The sequence below is a fragment of the Zosterops lateralis genome (assembly GCF_965231275.1).
Source record: "Zosterops lateralis genome assembly, chromosome: Z".
Lineage (NCBI taxonomy): Eukaryota > Metazoa > Chordata > Aves > Passeriformes > Zosteropidae > Zosterops > Zosterops lateralis.
The window spans coordinates 45,842,752-45,862,600 of NC_139800.1; the positions used below are offsets into that span (position 1 = coordinate 45,842,752).

Sequence of the window (19,849 nt, forward strand, 5' to 3'; positions counted from 1 at the left end):
GATGCCACTGAAGAGTCCTGACTTACTGCTCTCACCTGCCTTGTTTTCACTCTCATTTCCCAGCTTTCCTTCCTTTGCAGAACCAGCAAAGTTCTGTTCTCTGGCAATTTGGATCTAACAGGCGAATTTGATACATAGTTGTGAATTAAATGGGAAGACTATGTGTGATGTCATTTTTCCAGCATATTAGTAAGATTTTTGTGAATAGTAAGCAGAGGAAAGGTTGCTAACAGAGGTTGTGCAGTCTTCATGCTTGGAGGTTTTAAGAGATTGTCTGGATAAAGTGCTGTGTTAGTAATGTGGAGCTGAGTAAACCCAATTTGTTTTCTAGTCCTGTTTTAGTAATTAAGGCCTTTGCTTTATTTATCACTTGGTATGAATTGATGAAGTAAACCAAAGTTTAAAATACTCAAGTATTGTTAAAAACAGATGAAATTAATACTTTTAGTCAGAATGCTACTTATTTATCAGGATATTATTGCAAGCTTGAGAATCTCCTGATGAATTTTTCAATGATCTTGGATAATTGATTGTTTTCTCCTAAGCCCTGAGTTGTCCACATCTCATAACTCAGCAGTCATTTTCCAAAAGTATGTTGTATCTTTGCAATTACTCCTTGTCTTTAAAATGCAGTAAGAATAGAAAAAAAATAACTTGGTTGTTTCTCTTTAATAAACCAGCTCCTAAAAACCTTAGTTTGCAGTAAATTGTTGGAGTCTAGGACATCCCTTTGGTGACCTGGGACCCGGGAAAGGGAATTTGAGCCCTGGACAGGGGGGTGTGGAGCCGGTCCAGGGGAGTTGGAGACCTTGGCACAGACCCCAGGAAGACACTGAGTTTGATCTTAGCCCATGGGAGAAACTTCCAGCATTAGGAGAGGAATTGCAAATCACCAGGAAGTGAAAATAGTAGTTTAGCAAAGTAGAACATGCAAAATTCAGTAGTTTTAGGATTCTTAGAATAAAGGTAAATGGGGGACAAGATGGTGGAATTTGGATCGTACCTCGTGTCCCTCTCCTTCTTCCTCGTCCTCCATCTTCTGGGGTGGTGATGATATAAGGTAGTTGAGTGGATTGGGTCAAAGCAGAAGTGACGCTTTTAGTGTAAGCACTAGGCATTGGTGTGAAATAGTAAATAACCTACACGTAGTTATCTGTATAAATGTAAGGTGACGTCCCATCGGGGGGCAGTCGCCTCATGTCTCAGCTGCTGTCCGGACCTCAGCTGGGAGCGGAGAAAAACTCTGAGATATCAAATAATAAACAACACGAGAAACCAGAAAACAAGGCCTTGAAGACTCCGCTTCTTTGTGCCAATGTGACTCGGGGCTTTTAGAGGGCCAAGGACTTTAAACAACTTGAATCTTAGGTGGGAAAACAAACCCGAGAGTAAATATTGGTAAAAATATTTTCATTTCCTTGCATGAAAGCTCATAAATGAACAAAAATTCCATGTATTTATTTCTTAGTCTTGTGGGGTTTTGTTGCCATGCTTAGAACAGTACATCTGTGGAATGGGAGAAAGAAAACACAGTTCCAGTTTCTGGTGGCTTTTATCACTGAAGGAAACCAGAGTAGTTAGTACATTTTTAGAATCATTCATATCTAGTTTGTCTCACCTTTAGGTAAAGAGATGAACTGAGTGACATTTTAAAGTGACTTTAATTTTTTCTTGTTACAATTTCAAAGCATTGTAGAATAATTTACATTGGAAAGGACTTCAGCAGGCTCACAGTTCCATACCGTTTTCAGAACAGCGTCAGCTGTCAGGTCAAACAAGATGGCAAAGGGTCTTGAAACCTCCAAGGTCTTTCTGGAGACAGCAGAATCTTTCTGGGCAATCTTTTCTGAAATACTAGAGTGATATGTTAAAATAAGAGGAGGCACTTTGAATTGTCAGTTATTGTGTGGAGTATTAGAATTTATAGCTATGAAAATTTAGTGTAAATATATGAATTTGTCTTGGAGAAAGATACTGAATGTGAAGAAAAAATGCTTTTTGCTACTCACCAGTGCTCTTCCAGTAGTAACAGTAGGAGTATTATCTGTGAGGTTCAGCAGGTTCAGGGTGGAGTAAGATGTTTGGACACTTCGTGGTGTGATTGGAGTGGTATGTGGATCCAAATGTGTGCATCCTTTGTTCTACAGCTGTGTCACTTTAAACAATGGCAAAGACAGATGGAGTGAGCCCTGTGGGGAAGGGACCTGGGGAGCTGAGGAGAAGGGGAACCTGTTCCTTCCTCCAGGTTCCTTACTTGCCCTGACTACCTTCCAAATCAAAGTAAATCATTTTGCTTGCACCGGTTCAGCAGGACCAGTGACATGCACTGTAGTGCTGCCTTTATTCTTGCTTCTTCTCTCATATAGTGGCATGCGGAGTTGCCCCAGGGTGCTGAAAATCAACCATGTGCGTGTGGGTTAAACACTGTAAAGAGACCTTTCAGCTCCTCATGACACAAGCAGGAATGATCTCTTCATGTCTCAGCTCTTCTACTCTGTACTCATCATGCAGGGGAGAAGGGGAATGAAAAAGAAGTAAGTGTGGTGGCAAAAGACCTGCTGCTGTGTACAGGCACTGGAGGAAAAGAGAGCAGGTTCCCTCCCTACCTGTCCCTGTCAAACTCCGCCTTCTTGAGAAGCAGCACCCTGCTCAGTCTTCAAAGTGCTACACTTACCTTTCTGCTCTTGCCGTGACCTCTAACCAGTCTATACCTGTTAAACCTGAGGAGTAACCTTACTTTATGGCTTTTTTTTTCCAGTCTCATATTACAGATTCTAGGGCACAGACATGCTTTTATTTTTTTAGCTGCTTATCATCAGTTGTGCTTTGCTTTGCTCCTGGCATTGCTGGACATTGCACTAAATGCATAACAATAACTGATTACACTGATGCAGTGATTTACTACAGGGACACATGATGAAAGTCAAACTGAGGAAGACTAACAGTTGTAAGTCAAGATTTTTCTACTGTATGGTATTTTGATAAAATTCATACCATTTAGCCCTCTTACATTCTGGGGATATCTTCATGATGGGATTGATGGGGATGGTGACTACTTATGAACTCTGAATAGTTCCTTCAACACAAGTGCCTTTTTTCTCTTAGACTTTAGAGCTGTCTCAAGAACAGGTATTTTTGCTAGTGCCTAGTTAGTTATATACCTAAAAAAGCTGCCTGTCTTTTGTGCTTCTCTGTGTGCTCTGGGCTTTGTGACAGAAGTATTTGATGGTAGCACTTCCTTACTTGGGTAACTTGCAGGTCAAGAGGACTGCAGTCACTAAGGTGAGCTGAGATCAGGTTTGAGGGAAATAGGGAGCCACCACTCCTCATATGTTCTGCTGGGATTAAACCTAAGGCTGTGATGGTGACAGTCCTTACGTTAGTGTTGTTCTGGGATTCTGTGGGTGGAAAAAGAGGGTTTGATGGCTGTTAGAATATCAGTGCTGTAGAAATGGATCAGTTTCTCAAGGTATAGCAAGAATATCTGAGAGCTTTTTCACTAGTCTGAGGAAACCTATCTTAATTATAACCTATGTTAATTAAAGAAATATTCTGCCTTAATCATAGAATATATTTGTTACTTTAGGTATTTGGGTAAAGTTAAGTACTTTCAGATTTTCAGTGGAAAACACTTCCTTCAATTTTACACTGTTCCTTGTTATTTAGTGGTCCTGGTCACTGGAGAAGAAAACTAGGTAAAACATACCAGACCTTGACAGCTCTTGAGACTTTAATTATTGCATGTTCCTTCTGTTTTTCTCTTGGTAGGTTTAAATGCCTTTTATTGATGATTCAGGCTATCTAGACTGACTTCTGGTCTATTTCAATGCAATCTTATGTGGTATAGAGGCTTGGGAAGGAGTAACATCTCTAAATTTGCCTGTCGTAATCTGTTTACATGCAGGAACTTGTGCCATGAGGCAGGCAGGTGGGCGATGTAGTGTTCCATTTCAGCTCTAAATTAGAGTCCTGCTGTCTCTAAGGGCAAGAAATATTTATTTTCTGGTGTAATTTAGGCAGCAGACCTAAGATCTTGTGTTTGAACCTTGTCTGATGAAAAATGCAACTTTTTCATTAATGTGTCTGAAATCAGCAAGTGTAGCTGCTTATTTTAAATTCTTTTTTAAAAATGTAACTTATTAAACAGTAGGCATGTTAATTTGCAGACAAAATAAGACTTGCAAAATAGCAAGCTGTTTATGCCTTTGTTAATCTGTAAATTCTAATTAAAAGCACTTATTTGGTAAGCTGTTTTATTGAAATTCAGATGTAAAAAATATGGCTGTACTGTAAAGCAGTTTAAAGAGTAAGTCCTTAATGGGTGCAATAATTAATATTATTCTGATGTATTCTAAATGTATCTTTGGAGGTATTTGGATATTTACTATATTATTCCTGTTTTCAGGGAAATTCAAATGGCATTGCTACTGTGGACATTTCAGCAGGTTTTGTGGGACTAGACAGCTACGTGGAGTTACCAGCTATCTTCCTCACAGCATTTACAACATATGCGGGACCTCTCCTTTGGGCCATCCATCTGCTGTGCTACTTGAGTTCTGAAGTTAGCAGGTAATAAGTTTTGAAATAAAGTAATGCTCTTGTAAGCACTGCAGATATAAACACCATCCATAAAGTGTACATCTTTTCAAAGAAATTTTTGTTCACATAATATTTTTCCCTGAAAGTTATAATTTTGTACTAAAAAAATGCATGTTACTTTTTTCAGCATAAGTTTGTATCACCTAACTCTTCCACTTCCATTTTATCTGCAGAAGTTTTTCTCTGGGAATATACGTGTATGTTTTACTAATTTTGTTTCTTAATGAGCTGTCAGTATGCTGTGCTAAATTACTTAAAATTTTATTATGTTTTTTATGACAGCATGTTCTGCCTAAAAATATTTTTCTTGAAACCTTTTAAGTTAAAGACCTGAGAAGGCCTTTTTAAAGTATTAGAATGGAACTCAAACTTGAATAGCATGATGTTCTTTGAATGTCCTTCTTTGACATAGTGGCATGCAAGGTTTTATAAATAAAACATGCTAATATTATTCTATGTTACTGGTTATTGCAGTCATTTGTAGCTAAAATATTTGTACTTCTCTGGGTATCGTGTGTGGTGGATGAGTTAAAGTAAAATGAATTAATGCATTAGAATTTTCGGAAGACAGTTGTAAAACACTAATGTAATTTAAGTGTGTGCATATAAAATCCAATTGGACTCTCTAAAATTCCGTTTAACTCATCATTTAAAGTATTTAAACTGAGCTATACAATAGGTTAAAACAGGGGAGTTATGAATTCCATATCATATCATATCAATGCATAAATGCTGAAACTTGATGTATTTTTACAGAATTAACATTCAACAGTGACTCAGTTCTTACCATCTCAGAGTCTTTTCTCTGTTATCTGTGGAATCTAAAGCTACTTCTTTTTTTTTAGTGATGAAAAAATACTGCAGTAGGCTTGACAGGTGGGATTTTATACAGTATGTAGTTTATCACAACTTTTTTGCCTTACGCGTTGTCGACCTCTGTAAACCTTTGACTCCCTTTTACCTACCTATACAGTGTCACCTGTCAGTGATTTTTTTTCTGGCTTTTCTCTTCTCCTTTTGCTTCTTTGTTTTTGGCTATGCCCAAAACTGTGTACTTGTGTTTGCTTGGTTGTGTTCATTAAAGGTGTAAGGAGATGGGATCACCAGCTGACCAAGCTGCACAGACCAATGGAGGTTTTTGGTCCAGGAGGGACATGTTCTAGCAGACTAAATTTCTGCACAGTCACTGTGTCCGTTATTCTGGATTAACAGACTCCTTTAACAGGTATTCACAGTGATTAACCTTTGTTCACTGATTTGCTTGTCTGCTACATGGCTCTCTAAAGATGTCTAGCAGTCTCTATTTGGTTGCTGTGGATTTATGCATACCAGTGCTGGGCCATTTTATTCATCTACTCATGTACTCCTTAGTATAAATTGAGACTCACTGTAAAACTTTACCTCTTAGTCTGACGTCAGCTACCCTGAGGTCTTCTTTGGTCTTCGATAGGTTCATGTGGTCTAAGTGCTGGTGTTTTAGTATAATACTTCTGAAAGCCAGACTTTTCTCTGTTTGTTCTGGTATTTTTTTGCTTCAGGAGGAGTAGGTGTGGAGTACATTAATTATTGATGTCTTGATTTGTGTAACTTTAGAAAGCCCTTTTTTGAATTTTCCTTACTACCTGCTGACTTGAACCCAAAATGAGTTTTAACTCTGTTTCTAATGCTCCCTAGTTTATCTTTTATTTACTGCTTTGCTCAATCAATACATTTTTCCAGTGTCCAAACTCTTCAAGTTTTCTCCATTCTTTCAGCTGTATTTAAGAAAAGAGTGAGCACGTACCTATAAAAAGTGTTGCCACTTATCTTCTGGTAAATTTGTGACCCATGAATCTGGGTATTGCTTGCATTCTATGAATGTCCTGTTTTTCCCAATTCCTTTGTACCTCTGCTGAGATTTGTTTAAAATAGCGCTGTGTTTTTTTTTTTTTTTTTTTTTTTTGTTGTCCCACTCTCCGTTCTTCATCGTTACACTGTAGGTGCTTTGGAACTGACATTTTTTGCTTGAGCTTGATCTGAGCACTGCTTTGTTGACATTGTCTGGGGAAGGAGGAAGAAAAAAATGAGCTCCCATAATTTAAACAACTGCAGTTTTATTGTCTAAAATCTAGACTGCAGACTGTGATGTACACTAACATACAATGAAGAGAAAATGATAACTTACAGCATGTTTTTGGAAAGCTCTTCTAACAAAATAATGAAAAACTTTTGGTGACAAAATCTTTGAGTATCTGTACTTGTTTTATATTTCTTCAAATAATATACCTCTTCAGTAGTGTTGGTTGTTGTTCTGATGTTTTCCTGGTTGAATTTTTGCAAATTAAATCTCAGCTAGTAGTGTTGCCAGGTACAGTGCTGGCTTAACCTGCTGTCAAGTGGGTAGCTACGGCCTGTAACACCCACATCACTTATGTAAGTAAATTCCATCAAGCAGCTTGTGTCTGTAGCCATTTTAAGGTTCATTTGGGTCAACTGGTAAGGCTGTTTCCTCAATGAAACAGTACATAAGTATGGACTGGCATCTCTAGCTGCTGGGACTTGCTTAAATTGGTATGTTAATCTGCTCAGAACTTGCTCTGTATGTTTTTTATTTTACTCTTGTGCTTTGCCATTGCTGTCCAAATGATTCTTTTTAGTTGCTTGTTACTCCTTGGAACCAAAGCTGAAAATACAGAAGGCAGGGGGTTGACTGCTTCATGTGTTTTCTTAAGTGTATGGGAGACTGAACTTTTAAAAGAAGTGCTAGATGCTTTAGGATGTTCTTTATAAAAGCTTTTTATTAACTGCCTTATAGCAGTGTGCCTTAGTCGGTGGAATTCAAACCCCTACTTTTTGATGTAGTCCTGAGTGCAAGATGATGTCCCCAGAACCACTCAGCGGTGTTATTATTGGTGAAGAACCTTGCATTCTGCAGTCTGTTTACGAGCTGTTGCATCTGAGGAAGTTGGCCTGGATAGGAAATCCTGACTCCAGGTCTGTCTTCGTTAATTTCAGCCACTTAGCAGAGCCTATGTAATTTACAGCTGCATCAGTTGGGTTCACTTACCAGAGCTTCTTGCTGAAATTCTTTGAAGCTGCATTGCATTGGGCATCACTGCATAGGAGCAAATATGCATACATACCCTTCCCTCTTTCGGCACTTTATGTTTATGAAGCCGCAGAGTACTTGAGTCAGGAGTCCAACCCTCCTGCACAAAGGAGAGTCAGTCAGAGCAAGCAAAGATACTTCAGGGTCTTCTTGAGCAACTTGTTCCAGCATATGGCAGTACTTGGAGTTAAACAGTTATTCACTGGTGTTTAAGGGGAATTCGTTGTATATCATCCATCCTTTTGCTGAGCACCAGTGAGAAGAGTCTGAGTACATCTTCTTTATTTCTGCCCATGACACATTTATGAACACTTGTGAGAACCCTGCCAAACTTTCTTTGCTCAAGGTTAAACACTCCCAGCTTTCTCAGCCTCTCACTTTGTCAGATGCTCTAATCCCTGAGACATCTTTGTGAGCTTTCAGTGCATTCACTCAGTGCAGCTGTGTCTGTCTTGTACTGGGGACCCCCAAAATGCATCCAGAACCCCAGATGTGATCTCACAACTGCTCAACAGAGGGATAAAATCGCCTTCTTCAACCTGCTGTCCCCACTTTTCTCACTACAGCTCCAGCTTGGTTCATGGGAACATCGCTTGCTCATGCTCACCTTGTCCAGCAGGAATGACAGGAATGACGTATGTCCTTCTCTACCTAGCTGCTTTCCAGGTGGTCAGCCCCAAGCCTGTTCCAATGCATGGTGCAGAATTTGGCATCTCCCGTTGTTAAACATCTTGAGTTTCTTGTCAGTCCATTTCTCCAGCCTGTCAAGATGCCCTGAATAGTAGCAGACCCATCTGCAGACCCAGCTCCTGCACAGACTCTTCCCCTCAGTTCTGTATTGTGTGCAGACTTGCTGAGGGAGCACTACCCCATTACCTAGTTCATTAGTGAAGACATAAAGCAGTACTGGCCCCTGTGTGACATCCTGTGGTTGATCACTGGTGTCTGGTCTTCCAGACAGATTGAATTTCTGAAGCATCTCGCTAGTTACTCAGTTTGCCTGAATGTCCACTTTTCCTAGCCTGGACTCCATCAGTTTGCCTGTGGAGATGTGATGAGAAACATTAAGAGCCTACCTGTGAGATGAAAGTGCATTAGATACATGTAGCCCATATGTATTTTGCTGGTATGATAAGGTGGAATAGAAGATAAGGAGGTTTTCAGGTAGTACAGTTGCTGTGGAAATGTAATTGGAAGGCCTTAAATAATTTGCTTTCATCTGAACAAACTCATGAAACTATAAGATATTCTCCTCATATGGAAAGGTAAATGTGTTTCTAAAATAATTAAGTGGCATGTGATAGACACTAACATGGATATTACTGCCACTTTTAATCCTTCAGGCTCTCCTGAAAAACTTGGCAGCATAAATGTGAAGGGATTTTCAGAGACAGAAATAGAAAGAACTCTTTAGGTTCAGTCTCCATGGAAACTGTGCAATAACTCTTGAAACTATTTTTGAGATGGGGAGTACTGATTAAACTGATGCCTGAACTTAACCAAGTGTTCTGTGTGTGACTTGCATAAATTCCTGCAAGCACTTGGTTCATGTAAAAGGTAGTTTTTGCAGTAACCACTCTATTGCTCTGATCTGAATTAGAACTTTGGGGTTTTAGGTCCTTACGATTAGAAAAGGGCCTTGATGTTGGAAAATTTGATTTGTATTATATCACCTCACTGTGCCGTGCACTCCAGATGGATTCGGTTTCCAAGCTCCTACCCAAACAAAATTTTCATGTGGGTGATGTTCACAGTGTTGTGTAATTACCACTCTTTAGTTAGGCATCATGATAGTTTTCAGATTACCTCCGCATTGAAATCTGTGTTTTAGCTGGTTTAGTTACTTAGGTGTCAGGGTGAACTGGTGGGTGTTTCCTAGCACTAGAAGCCTGCGTGCCTGTTAGCTTTTGTTCCACAGATCTCAAAAGTTGTAACAGTGTTTTCATTAGCAAATGGCTTTTAAATAACAAAAATGGATGTATCCTCAACTGGAGGCTGTTAATAGTTGCATAACTTTAACGTTATGCCTTGACTTTGTTAATGTAGAACTCTGGCACAGCAAAGTTATATTTTACTCTGAATTTTTTTATAATGCTAAGCTAAACAGAATTAGAAAGGTGTGCTAGGTAGAGGAATTTCACCAGTTGATGTCAGCTTTTGCCATCTTCAGCCTAGTGTGTTTGATTGATTGAGTCTCCTGTTCACTACCCATGTTAATGCATTAATCATTTTTCTTTCTGACATAAGCTAGACATGCATTGAGTGTTTCAATATACCTTTTTTTGAGTCTTAGGTAGGAAGTGGAGCCCTCCTCAAAGACAAAGGACAATCCAAACATTTTCCACTGAACCCTTCAATATTTTATACAAGTAGTTTTTAATACTTCTGTTTAACACCATTCTCTCTTACTTAGGTTAACTAAAGCTGAAAAAATGTTGCCGTCTGAGAGTATATGCTGCTGCATTCTCTAAAATTGTAATGCTTGTTATAATTTTACTGCCAGGAGTCTCATTTTCTAAATAAATAAAAAGAAATACAGAGGTCATCTACTTGATTGTTGATATGCATGGAAATGTGGAAGTGATTAGCTGTGTTTTTATTGCCACAAGCTGGAAGAGTATTTTATTCACTTAGGTTTTTCCCGAGGTGCTGTCATTGTAGAAATGGCTGAAGATTCTCTTGGACTTTGTTATTGCTCTGTGATAGATATCTCTTCATTCATTCCTTTTTCATGTCGTTGAGACACTGACGTTTCCTATGAGACTTCGTTCAGGCAGCCATAGCTCTCAGTATTGAAAAGCATTTTCTAATTGGAAAGTGATCCAGCAAAGTAGGGTTGCCTCTGTTATAAACAAATAACAAGTTGCTTCAAAGCCATTTGCAAAATAAATATCATTCTTTTGCTCCATGGATCGGTTTTAGGAGCTGAAGCACTTTCTATGTAAATATTAAGGAAAGCTGTGTGCACAGAATTTATAAATACACAGATTTGAGGTAGGTTAGGTTATTTTTGCTTTCTGTAGATAAAAGTAAGCATCTGAATAGATTTGGAACTTAAAATATTATGATCTAATTTCCAGTTGAGTTAGCATGTCCAGCATGAGGTTTGTTTTCCAGTAATGACTGATGACCCTAATTGAGAACTTGTCCTCTAGTGTGCTAGCTACTGCCCAAATCATGGAGACTTATTCACTTGGCTTTTAAATGATCTTACTAATGCTATTTATTGCAATTGCTATGAGATTTGTTCTCATCAACAGAACTGCAGTCTTAGGTAGAGACCACTTGCAGTAACATCAGATATACTTTTTAGTTTAAATGGTCTATCACTTTTTCTTTGTGGTTAATACTGAATTAAAGGGTTCTGAAAATCTTTTTTATTTCTGCCCAAGCTCTGATTTGAGGTTGTCGTGGTTACATTGTCTTCTTCCTCTTGTTCTTCTGGTTTTCATGTGACTTTTGCTCAAGAGCACATAGCTGAGTTGACAGTTCTCATCCCATCTTTAGACCTGCAACTACCTACAGTGTAAGTATGCAGTACCACTTTGCTGTACAAAAGGGTGCAGTATTTATTCCTTATTTTTGTTTGGAACCTCTGTGTCATGAGAGAGTGTTTTTCTGCCATCCTGATGGTTAGATTTCCCAGTGTTGCTTACACAAAAGAGGTCATTAAATGTTAATACATGCAAAGCTTACTGAATATATTAAGACAATCAGTATTAACCATGGTGGACATGAGTAACCTAGGGGAAATTTTGTGTTCCCATGGTAAACATGCAGAGTATCCTCAGAGAATAATGACAATCTAGTCAGAAACTATTAGCAGGATTCTAAAAGGACTTGAAAAGCTGAAAAGATAATGAAAGGTTGGTTAAGTTTTGTGTCTGTAAATAACTTACAGCAGTCCTTCCTATTGTTACTGAACTATGGTTACTGGAACATAACAGAGGAAAGCTAACTTTACTCAAAGTTGCAGGATAATAGGTGGTCATGCAGTATCTTATTTTCAAAAAACACATCATTCTGCAGTAAGCGGAATTTTAGTAAATTCATATGAAAGGGATTAGGTTTTTCTACACTGCCATGTAAGATAATTTTGATTAGTCAACCCAGCTGATAGTACGTGAAGGACTGTGAAGCTTGGTGCTGCTATAAAATGAAGTTTCATTCTCCTGTGTGCTTTCCTGCTGTGTGACTCACTGTTCTTCATTATATGTTGCTTGCTGTCTCTCCTCTAATTCCTCTATATCCCTTTCTGTAGCTGGTTTGGTATCTTCCATATTCTTTCTTGTTATGCTTTTGCCACAGCCACGGCACCTAACCCCAAACTCCCCTTCTCTCTTGGACGCACTTTGTACCTATTTCTCATACTTTTTCTCACTTGCATGTGCACCTCTCTCCCTCTCACACTTGAATCAAGACAAGACTGTTCCATGCACACTGAGGAAAAAGAAAGCATAGAATTACAAGAGTAAATATTTATTTATGCATATGAGGTGTCCCAGTCAAACTGAGGCACCTGGATATGGTTTAATGTCTCTGTTCATGCTCCTTTCTTACTGTATCAGTCTCACTATTTGTCTCTGTCTGGTGCCACACCAGACACCAGTGTCTTCTCTCCACTTCCAACAATTACTCTTTCCTCTTGCTTTCCTACCCTGTTGGACACTTCCCCTTCTTGTGCACTTTGCCTGTCTCTCATGGCTGTTCTTTCATCTCTCATGTTTGGGTTTTCTGCCTCTTTTCCATGATGACTTTTCCCACTTGCCACATGTGTGTGCTTCCTGCCTCTCATGCATGTGCTTCATGTCCTGGCTATGCTTACCTCTCTCTCTCTCTGTCATGGGCTTCCCCACTCTCCTGCTCTCCTCCTGAGTGTGCTCCTTTCGCTCTCGTGGTTCTGACCCCTTGCAAGCATGCTTCTCCCTGTTTTGTGCTTCTGCATGAGCTTTCCTCCTCATGCACTTCCTCACGCACTTCATGACTCCCAGACTCGTCATCATGGCTTTTCCGCTTCTTTTCCCCTTCTCTCGTGCTCACTTTTTCCATCTCCCAATCGTGCTTGCTCCTTCTCACATATATGTTCTTCGTGCTTTATGTGCTTTTTACATCTCTCACACACTTCTCCCCTTCTCTCACATTTCACCCTCTCTCTTGCCTGCTTCCCTCACCTTCATGCTCTTCCCTTGGCTGGCACACTTCTCTTTGTGTGTTCCTACCTTGCAGATTCCCCTTTGTATGCTTCCTCCTCTATTGCAAGTAACTCATTGCTCATGCACTTCGTCCCTCTTGCAAGCACGCAAATGCTCTCCCTCTCTCATTTGTATGTGCTTTCTTTTTCTCTTGCTTTCTTGTGCATGTTTGGTCTCTTGTGTCTTTGTTGTGTGCATCCTTATGTCTCTGAGTTTTCCGTTTTGTGTCTTCTTTTCCCTCTTGTAGCTTTTCTCCTTTCTTGCATGCTTTTCCATGTCTCACAGATCTTCCAGCTCTCACATGCACCCAAATACTTTCAAATTGGTTGCACTATCCTTCTCTATCCCATGTTAAATATTTTACCTGGGTCCTCATCTTCTCTCCCCTCTTCTTTCACATGCCTTTTCCTCTAGGACTTCCCTCCCTCATTCTCTTTGTCTCTTTGTCTTTTACTTTCTCCTTTGAATGCTTTGCAGTCTCTTGATAAACATACTTTCTTGCATGCATTCTGCCTCTCCTAAGCTTGTGGTGTCTCATTTGTGCTTTCTTCTTCCCACTCATTCTCCGTCCTTTCTATCTCTAGTTTTTCTTCTAAATCTGTAGAGCTTTCCCCAAAAACCCTGGTTTTGGCTTGTGTTGAACCTGCTTTTTCTCGCTCTTACATTTGCATTTCCTCCTTCTTGGAGATTTCCTATCTTAGAGGAAATATTCCTATTTTTGAGTCCTTCCCAAAACTGGATGGCTTCCCCTCCTCTCTCCCCTCTGTCATTATCTCCACTTGTTCCTCTTCCCCTTCTCTGTTGTTCCTTTCTCCTCTCACTGTGAGGCTTCTTCTCTCTTTCTCTCTGCACCCATATTTCCCTCTGTCTGATAGGCGTTGCCATTTTCTCATGTGCTTTGCTTTCCCTGCACTTCATCTATATCTTTGCCAGTGATCTGTGCAAGGCAATCAAGTCACCCTCTGTCAATTTGCAGATGACACCAAGTTAGGTAGAAATGTTGATCTGCTGGGGGACAGCAAGGCCCTGAAAAGGATCTGGATGGGCTGGATTGGTGGGCCATGGCAAATGAATGCTATGATACTCAATAAGGCCAAGTGCCAGGTCCTGCCCTTGGGTCACAACAACCTACAGGCAGGGGGCAGAATGCCTGGAAAGCTTCCTGGTGGAAAAGGACCTGGGGATGCTGGTTGTCAGGAGCTGAACATGAACCATTTTGTACTCAGGTGGCCACAAGCACCAGTGGCACCTGGCCTGTATCAGCACTAGAGCGGCCAGCAGGACCAGGGCAGTGATTGTCCCCCTGTACTTGGCACTGATGAGGCCACACCTTTAGTTCTGCATCCAGTTCTAGGCCCCTCACTACAGGAAGGACATTGAGGTGCTGGAGCATGTCCAGAGAGGGTCAATGAAGCAGGTGAAGGGTCTGGAGCACAAGTCCCATGAGGATCAGCTGAGAGAATAGGATTATTCAGCCTGGAGAAAAGGAGGCTTGCTACAATTACCAGAAAGGAAGTTGTAACAAGGTGGAGGTCAGCTTCTACTTCCAAGTAGGGAGTCATAGGACAAAAGCAAGTGTCCTCAAGCTGGGCCAGTAGAAGTTTAGATTGGATGTTAAGAAAATGTTTCTTCACTGAAATGATTGTCAAGCATTGGAACAGGTTGCCCAGGGAAGTAGCTGAGTCACCATCCTTAGAGGTATTTAAATGTGCAGATGTGGCACTTTGGGACATGGATTAGGGGAGGACTTTACAGTTCATGATTGTGCTCAAAGATCTTAAGAGTCTTTTGCAACCTAAATGATTCTATAACTTTTTGCATAAATGTTCCCTCTCATGCTTTCACTTCTAGCCAATGCTCGCTTTCTCCTGCATGTTTTGCCTCTCTTGACTTTTGCCTGAATGTTGTGCTGTGCCACTCATGTACCATTTTTTTCCTTTTAACTCCAAACTTCCCTTTCTCAATCTGTCACTTTGTTCTTGTGCTTTGACCTTTGCCTCTTGTGTGTACTTCCCTCCACTTATTTCTTCTTGCACGCATTTTCCCTCCCTTGTACACTTCCCTTCTTTCATCTCTTTCATTTCCTTCTGCATGGTGTCATCTTTACAAGCATGTTGCCTCTCTCTCACATACTTTGTCATTCATGTGGGCTTTACCTGTCACATGCTCTGCTGTTCCCTCATTTGTGCTTTGTCTCTTTTTTTCCTCTCTTTCTTTCTACCTCTCTCTCCTCAGTGTTCTGTGCTCATATTTTGCCTCTTGTGCATGTGCACTTTGTCTCTTGTGTGTGTGTTTTGCCCCTCTTGTCTCCCTCATATGCATTTTGCAGCTTCGTCTTCCGTGCTTTGCAGTCAGTGTGTCGATTTAGGCATTTTACTCTCCTAGTCTCTATTTCTATAATGTCTAAAATTCTTCTCCCTCATGCATTTCCATTTTCAGTTTTTCTCTCCTTGCACTTTGTCTCACTACAGCTTTCTGTCTCTCATTATCTCCCTTGTGTCACTTGCTGTCTCACTCTCAGCCTCACTGTACTTCTCTCATCTGCTCACTATCCCTTCTTTTCAATCACACTGTCCAACCATTCCTCTTCCTCCTGAACATTCCATCTCTACATCTCTTTTTGCCTCCCTCTTCCCCATCAATCTATCTCTCTTTGGCCTCTGTCCTCTTCCTTCATCACTCCTGCTCTGTATCCTGTCTTTCCACCTTCCTAACATGGGCTTTTCCTCTTTCATTTGTATCCCTGCCCTGCAGCTTTTCTTGTCATCCAGACATGTTTTTCCTCCCACTCACTTCACTTCCTGCATGATGTTTTTTCCCATGCTTGCCTTTTAACATTCTCCCTTGCTTTGCCTCTTTCACTTTCTCTACTCTTTGTGTGCTTTGCCACCTCTTTGACAACATTCTTGCATGTACTTTCCCTCTCTTCTATGCTTTCATTCCCTTGCTTGTGCTTTCCTTAAACTGCTTGGTATTTCTTGCTCTCAGCATCCCACTGCCTTCTTTCTCTATCCATCTGTCTCTCTGGCTTTTTCTTTGTCTTAGATGTGTTTTCTCTCCCTCACCTCCTCACAAATGACCTCCCAGTTTCACTCTTATTTTTCATCTCTTTGTGTAGCTTCTGCCTTTGTCTCTGCTTATCTTAGGCTTTCTCTGGACTCCTCTCTGCCTTCCACTTGTCTCTCTCCTTCCCTCTGTTCCCTCTTAACAGTGTGATTTTTTCAGTCAATTCTCTCTTACCTCTCAACCTTTGCCTCCCTCTTGGCCTTGTTGCCCCTTCTCAAAGAAACTCTGTCTCCTTCTTGTAGAAGTGCTTTCTCTTCCATTCTGATCAGCCTTGTCTTTCGCAGAACCCTCCCCTCTCCTACAACCTAAACACATCTGCTTTCTCTCACATACATTGCTTCTCATATACATGTTGCGTCTCTCTTGGTTAGCTTTTCTCTTATGTTCTTGTGAACATTCATGCTCTTGCGTGTTTCTTTTCTGTTTTTTTCTGTGTTCCTCACTTTTCCTCCTTGCTGTCATCCCATTGACTTCTCTTTCTCTTGCTCTCACTTTCCCTATATATTTTTCTCTCTATCTCCAAATTCCTCTTCTTTCTGAGATGTACTTTCCTTCTCTCCCTGATAGGTTTTTGCCTCTTGCTCTAACATGTTCCTGTTTTTGCAGTTTTCCTCTTCTACTTGCACCTTCATACTTGTGCTTTCTTGTTCTATGCTATTCCTTACTGTCTGATGCTGTCCCTCTCTCATTTCCCTTTTTTCTCTTTCCCTTTCATCTTTCTCATTCCCTTTCCCACATCCCATGCCCCTCCTACCCACCTCGTTTTGCTTGATTTTGTCTTCAGCTGCCTTGTCCCCCTGCCTCCTTTTACCTCTCTCTCAAACGTGCATTTTGCCACATCTTTGACTCACATGCCACTCTATCACTGAGAATTTTCCACTTTCTTGTGCACAGTCTTGTTCTCATGCTTGTGTCTTCTTGTTTGTCCTTTGTTCACTATTTTATTCTCAATTGCTCACTTCCTCCCTCTGTTGCTTATTCTCTCCTAAGCCTTCCATTTGTCTCAGACATGTTTTCCCTCTCTTTTGGATGTGCTTTGCCATTCTATTGGACATACTTTTCCACTCTCTGGTATGCTTTCTCTCTTGATTGTGCTTTTCTTCTCTGTCTTGTTTTCCTCATCTCCCTGATGCACTCACACTTACTAGCACTCCCTCTAGCATGCTTATTTTCTCATGGTTTCTCACTTTCTCTCTGTCTTGCATGTTTTATTTCCTCTCTTCCATGCAGACATTCCAACCAGCTCATTTTTCCTTGTGCTTTTGCTCCCTTTCATCTTTCCGCCTCTTCTGCTGTACCTCTCCCTGGCACACATTCCCTTTACATCACTTTGCCTCATAGATGGTTCACTTCTCTCTCATGTAACCTGCCTTTCTGAATGTTATGTCATCATGGTATGTATGTGTGTGTATCCCTATGCACTTTCCTTGTCTCAACTCCCTTCCCTTCGCTTGTCCTCTCTGTTGGACACACTCTTCCCCCCACCTCATCTTTCCTGGTTTTTGCATTTCTCTTTCTTGTTCTGCTTCACTTTCCTTCTCCTTCTTTTGCTCTGCTGCTCAGTCTTATGTTTTTTTCCCCGTCCCTTGCATACTTTTCCATTTCTGAAACATGTTCTTTATTGCCATCATTTATACTCTTAGTCTCTTTTTCTCATGCCTTCCCTTCTCTTTGGTTTATTATCCCTCCTTTACTGCACTGCATGCCCCCCACTATATCTGTGTCTCTTGGATGCATTGTCACTTTCTTGCACACACTTCAACACTCTCTTATGCTTTGCTTTTGTGTCTCAGGTGGTTTGATTCTCTCGTATATTTCTTTTTCTCTTGTGTTTCCTTCTCACTCTTTTGCATTTTCTTTCTCTGTCTTGCATTCCCAGTCTCTTTCCTCATGTTGCATGCTTTCTCTCTGTTACACAATTTTACTATCTCCTGCTTTCAGATTTCCTTTTGTTCTTGCTTCCTGTGCTTTGTGATTTTCTTCCTTTTCTTGCATGAGCCCTTGCTAAGCCTTGCTATCCACATATCAGTCTTACTTCTCCCCTTCATCCACTCTCTTCCATTCTCCCCCACACTCTTCTCTCTCTCCAGCTTGATTTATTTTCATTTCATTTTTATTTTTTCTCATTACCCTCCTCATTTGCTCTCTCTGTGTCTCACCTTTCACCTGTATAATCTTTTCCCTGGCATCATATTATCCCTCTCTTTTCCATACTTCCCCGAAGCTCTCTGCTTTCTTCTCTCTTAGCTTTCCCACTTTCAGATGCTTTTTATGGGTTGCATGCACTTTGCAACTATTTGTAGTTTCCTAGCCTTATATATGCTTCTTTATCTTACTCTTTCTTACTCCTCTCTCTTCCTCTCCCTAACAAGCCTTCTATTACACAACCCCTTTCTCTCCTGCTAGTACCTCCCCTCCTTCATACTTTGTCTCTTGTGCTTCCCCACCTTCTTTCATTCTATCCTTCTCACCCCTTTTTTCTCAATTTCCTTCTTCCTCTCACTCTCCCCTTTCAATCTTGTGTTGCTTTTTCCTCCCCTCTCTTCCCCCTCACTCTGTCCCTCCTTTGATATTCCCATTTCCCTACTCTGTGTCTCTTTACCCTCTTTTTACTCTGTCTCAGATGTTTTCCCTTTCACATTCATTCTCTCATGTCATCTTCTTTATTTACTTTCTTTGCCTCTCTCACACTGCTTCTGACATGTCCTTTGTCCCTCTGTCACATACTTTGCCTCTTTTGGATGCTGTTACTTTCTTTTGCACTTCCCTCTTCCCACTCTTACTTCTCTCTGCCATTCTTTCCTCCCCTTTGGGTGCTTTTCCATCTCAGATGCATTTTTCTACTTTGATGTGTGCACTTTTCCTCTTGCTCATGCTTGCGATCTCTTGCTCATACTTTCCCTACCCCTGTTGCTTGCCATCTGTTCCCATTGCTTGCTACCCTTACTACTCCCTAAGTTTCCATCTCTTTTGCCCTTGTTATCTCTTTGTCTCTATCATTTGCCTATTAACCTCTGGCATGCTTTTCCTCCCTGATGTGCTTATTCTCCTCTTTCCTTACAGATCTCTCTCAAAGAGAGCTGAACAGGTGGTTCTCTTCCTCTCAGCAGCCATTCAGGTGCAGGGAGGGGCTTCCTCTAGCCATTGGAGGTGTGATTAAAAAGGAAGACCATAGGGAGCAGGTGAACATGGGTGTGGCACATGTTGGAGGGAGTGGCATGGCAGTTCGTGCAGGCAGAGTTGCAGTCATCCTCCTGCTGCTGGGATTTGGTTGGTTTTGGGGTTTTTTTCAGCAATGGTCTCCAAATGATGAAGAGCCATAGCTAGTAAAAGTGTGCCAACCCAAACAGAACCCCCCAGAAGGACATGTCTATCCAGACCCTTTTCTGTAAGGAGTGTTTGAACCTGTCAGTAGTACTGGGGGACAATGCAGAAGCCTGTGGTGTGAACAGGTGAACGATCTCTGGCCAAACTTAAGCAGGAAGTCGAAAGTCTAAGGAGTATTAGGGAAAGTGAAAGGGAAGTACTGTGGAGTTTCACCCTGCCATCTGTGAGAAAAGCCCACCAGGAGCCAGAGGACTCCTGTGCCTCTTACAATCAGGGCAGAAGGAGGAGACCTTGTAGATGAAGGAGAGTGGAAATGGATTCCTACTTGGGGATTTAATAAAAATTCCTCCCAACCCCCATCACCTACCCAGAGGCCGTTTCAGAATTGTATGAGGCCCTGGATCCAGAGGGTCAGCCAGATAACATTGGAGAAAATAATTTGTTTGGAGAGCCTCCAGTTACACTTCATCTGTCAGATAGATCACCACCTCTAGCATTAAAAAGAGGAAGGTAGTCATGGTGGATGACTCCCTTCTGAGGGGGGAATTGAGGGTCCTGTACATCAACCAGACCCATC

General features: G+C 41.0%; 1 protein-coding gene across 4 annotated transcripts in view; it reads left to right on the top strand.

Moving 5' to 3' along the window:
* Positions 1-19,849, top strand: part of PIGG (phosphatidylinositol glycan anchor biosynthesis class G (EMM blood group)) — an 89,308-nt gene that overhangs the window by 50,717 nt on the left and 18,742 nt on the right. For 2 of the 4 annotated variants that reach the window (XM_083884210.1, XM_083884212.1), the window contains exon 12: positions 4,406-4,569. In XM_083884210.1, coding sequence (XP_083740336.1) covers positions 4,406-4,569 — 164 coding nt within the window. Of the gene's footprint in view, positions 1-4,405; positions 4,570-5,683; positions 5,789-19,849 lie in introns of those variants that run through there. The other 2 variants (XM_083884211.1, XM_083884216.1) reach the window with 2 other exon arrangements.